This window comes from Alosa sapidissima, chromosome 2 (genome assembly GCF_018492685.1).
Source record: "Alosa sapidissima isolate fAloSap1 chromosome 2, fAloSap1.pri, whole genome shotgun sequence".
Lineage (NCBI taxonomy): Eukaryota > Metazoa > Chordata > Actinopteri > Clupeiformes > Clupeidae > Alosa > Alosa sapidissima.
The window spans coordinates 18172238-18176489 of NC_055958.1; the positions used below are offsets into that span (position 1 = coordinate 18172238).

The 4252-nt window shown below is 44.7% G+C and overlaps 1 protein-coding gene across 1 annotated transcript; it reads right to left on the reverse strand.

The window, feature by feature from the left end:
* Positions 1-763: 763 nt before the first annotated feature.
* On the reverse strand, positions 764-3524 carry LOC121685405. Its single transcript, XM_042065920.1, has 3 exons — positions 3321-3524; positions 1468-2134; positions 764-1146 (listed from the first exon to the last, which is right to left on the reverse strand). Exons 1-3 carry the CDS (start codon positions 3396-3398, stop codon positions 1001-1003), a joined length of 891 nt encoding a protein of 296 aa, XP_041921854.1. The 5' UTR covers positions 3399-3524; the 3' UTR covers positions 764-1000.
* Positions 3525-4252: the final 728 nt, after the last annotated feature.

Below are 4252 nucleotides of genomic sequence, written 5' to 3' on the forward strand. Positions count from 1 at the left end.
TAGTTGTTTTGTCCTGGTCTTTCTCTGTCTGTTTGCTTGTTTTCACGCAGAATGTATCACATAACCGCAATTAACAGCAATTAATTAATTGAGAACAAGTAACAGGTTGGTACACTGCAATTGAAAGTATGAGAATAGATAGAGTACATCCAGAATAGATTCATCATTTCCACTTCTTGTTTACATTTCAGTTTAAACTTAGACTTCCAAATAAAGAGCCATTCAAAAGTGTTAGTGTGTGTAGTTTACGCAATTCTCAATGCATGAGCAATTGAAAAAAATTCTACTTCAACAATAGGTGCCTTGGGTACAAGTATTGCCTTGATTTGAAACCGGGTTTGGAATGTGTGTGTGTGTGTGTGTGTGTGAGAGAGAGAGGGCATGCTGCCTAGGGACTCAATCGTAAATGAGTCACAAGGTATAGAAACAACAAACCTGAAAGCTTGTGTGTGTATGCGTGTGGGTAGACTAAGGATCCACACAGGGCACATTGGCCTTCCGTCTGGCCCTCTCCACAGACTAAAAGGAGAAGAGGCTCAGTGCTCTGTATCTGCCTTCATTTTCCCACTCAGCATCCGAGGCAGCATAAATGTAGCCTACGTTTGAGAGCCATCCGAGGTCTTTTCACGCTCCTTTCTAGACACCTAAAAGGCAGGTAGTATCACATACATATTCTGTTCTGTTACTTGTACTTTGTGATGGAAGCTCAATTCCTTTCATCTAGAGAGGACTTGTTATACTGCAAAAAGATGAGGGTTGTCTCTACTTGTCTGCGATTTAGCTTTAATCAGTTGACAGAGGAAACCTTCCACTTCTAGTCATACCTTTTCTCGCACATTCCTTTTGTTTTGTCATCTGCCTTCATCCTCCTACCCACAACCACCACCCCCCCCCCCCCCCCCCCCCCACACACACACACACACACTATTATTCAACCCCTCCATAAGGCCTTGTGTTCTCTCTGTCTTACAATCCATTCTTCATCTCCTCTAGCTCTGCCTCACTCCTCATCATCTTCGTCGTCCAGAGGAAGCAGAGCCTCCTCAGGGTTCTCTTCTGGCTGCTCGGGTCCTGGGCTCAGGGTGTCCTGGCTCAGTGAGATGGGCGCAGGTAGGGACATGGTGGAGGGGTGCGCAAAGGAGAACGCTGAGCAGGGAAAAGAGAGCCTTCATGTGGGAGCTTTATGTGGATCTGTAGGCCCTAGGAATGGAGCAGTAGTACGCACTCCTCCCTTTTGTGAAGCTATATTCAGAGACGGTTGAGAAGGTGTTCTAAAGGATCTTTGCTATATTATACAACAGCTAGATCTGGTCAAACAATGTATAATTATTTATTATTAGTTATATCACATAATATAGAGTACTAATATAACTGTCACTACAATTCTATCAAACTAGTGTGATGTAATTCCTTTTAATAAGTAATAGAGTGCTGGTCAGAATCCTCTAGCATCATCTAATTGCTCACCGAGCTGAGACAGCATGCCCATCACTCTGGGCTCGGTGGCCGTCCCTCCCCTGAGCCTCTCGTACTCGGGTGAGTCGAAGCGGGCCCAGCGGGCCTTGGGGTGGAGGTAGCCGCTCTCCCAGCCACACCGCACCTCCACCAGCCCCGAAGGCAGTGCCGAGAGCCGCAGGCAGTTGAAGCCCAGCGGGGTCTCGGGCTCCAACTTAAGATGGTGGCCCGGCTCGCCACCCAGCAGGCGCACGCGGCAGCTGGACGAGCACACTGTCTGGCTGACCAGATAGAGCCGATGCACCGAGTCTAGCCAGGGCAGGCTGTCCCGCAGGGTCAGCTTTGTGTGGGGGGCAATGGGCTGCACGCCGGACTCCGTCCAGTAGTCCACCACGTGGATCCTCACGCGGCCCACGCCGTCCAGGAACTCTTCGTGGAACACGTCGCAGTGGACCGGGCCCTCCCGAATCACAGTGCCCAGGGGCCGCAGGTCGGAGTCAGTGTCGCCGGGACGGTCTAGGAGTTCGGAGAGGGGCCCCAGGGGGAAGAGACTGCGCACCTTCCGCAGACGGAGCGAGCGCTCCACCCGCTTTCCGATGACGGAGAGAGGATGGAACATGTGGGCGTCCTGCAGGTGAGGAGTCGGCGTCCAGCCGGTGCCACACATCTTTGTGACCACCTGCGCACACAATCACAAACTATTACACAGGTGAAGGGTCTGAGCTTCAGGTACATTGGAATCTAGTTTTGCTTTCCTTGACATGCACCTCTGGTGATTTTCTTCTGCTGGTGGAAGATGTCTAAGTAACATTTCTCTCACAAGATGCAAGTTACATACATACTTGCAGATGCCTTTTGTCCCTCCACAGAACTGAATAGCATCTTCTGTCAAGAAGCTGCTGATCAGTAGATTAGTAGAACTTGAGAAATGAAAACTTGAGAAATGAAAACTGCTACCCTTGAAGTATAAAAATAAGAGACAAGCTGATACATTTAACATTCTAGATATTAAGCACAGGTATTACCTGGGGAAAGGTAATGGGCTGGTATTAAACCGAACGACCGAAATGCTTCTTCCCAAAAAAACAGAACAAAATAAAGGTTGATAGGTGCCTGACTTGTGTTATTTTTATGCTTAAAAATGGGTTAGTGTGTCAGACACAGTCCTGCCCAACAGGTTTGAACAGGCTGCTGCTAGACTGCTAAGTTGGTGTGAAGTCACCTGAGAACCAAACATCTATCCTGAAACGAGGTCAGGCCGGCATATCAGCCAGCTCTTACATATGGAGTACCACAAGTTTCTATTACCTGTACACATCATAAGTACAAGCAGAGGTGGGGACAAACAAAGTGCAAATACGTATCTTTATGTTACTTGAGAACTCATTTTTCAGACAACGTTTTGCTTTCACTCATTTGAGTAGAAATATCTGTAGTATATTATCCTCCCCTTACATTTTCAAAATAGGCTTTTTACTTTTGTGTTTATGCATTGGAGGAGAGTTATCAATTAATTTTATTTCACATCATTGCGTACCTCCCAACTCCAAAGCCAAGAAATTGAATCAGTTTTCTTACACAAGTATCTGAACTTTAACTTGAGAATGGAAAGCATACTTTTGCCATCTCTGATATCTCTACAAGTATGCAAGATGCTAAGTTAGTTTTATGGCGTAAATAGATCTAATGCATTAGTCCTCCACCTTTGATTTGTTTAATTGTTTTTGGGTGTGAGTAAGCAAGTGAGATTGTATTTTCTATACAGTCGGGTCAATGTTTTTTTGCTATCAGAAAAAATGTTTAGATGTACCTGTATGTGTCTATATATGTTGATTGATGTGTTAGATATTTTGGATCTTTCTCACCTTGTGCTTTATACACTGCCAAATGTCATTCGCCTCCTCCAGGCTCATGCCAGGGCCAGCAATGCTTGGTCCCGCCATGATGTGCCCCTCTTGAGGAGGTATACTGGAACAGTTGTAGAAAGCCCCGCTATCTATCCATCAATGCAGGAGGTGGGAAATGTCAGCATCATGTCAGAGCTCAGAACACTGGATGTTCTCCTCTTGGTAAAGGGCCACTGTCATTTTAATGATGTCATAAACATCCTATGTATTCTATTTCATTCCATTCCAAGATTCAGAAATCCAGTTTTTTTTTTTCAGAAATGTCTCTTAAACTCTTTTCCTAATGTTCATCTGACAAGAGCCTTCTGTACACATGTATTTTGTCAAAGTACACAATAAATGTCAAGTGTCATCCTATAATGTTAACAAACTAAATTTTTGGTCTGAAGAAATTTAATCTAATCTGTCTATCTGCCTACTTATTTGTATTTCTCTCAAAAATCAGTTAGTCTGTCCTTTCAATTCTTCTGCTTCTTTCATATTTTATAGGCTTTGCAGTATTGCAGTAACAGATATTATATTGATGGGGTTGATCCATTTCTCTACCAGAGGACCCTTTACGATATGCTTTTGGAACAATACTTCAGCTTGCTACCCCAGGCACAAGTTTATTGATTCAGACATCAGCTTTCACCTATTGCACTTCCAAATCGAATTAAAGAGACAAATTCATGATTTGTTTGGTTTTAACAGTGTCCCAAGGAAACCAAACTTGGCTTGACTGTGTCCTAGCAACAGGAAGAATACCAGCAAGCTAACAGATGAAAAGCAAAAGCCCTCCCATGTTTGACTGACAGGGAGAGAGTGATACGGAGAGAGAGAGAATCATGATGAGTTAGAGGGCATTCTACAGACTGGACACAGGTGCAGCTTACCTTAACACAGGTAAG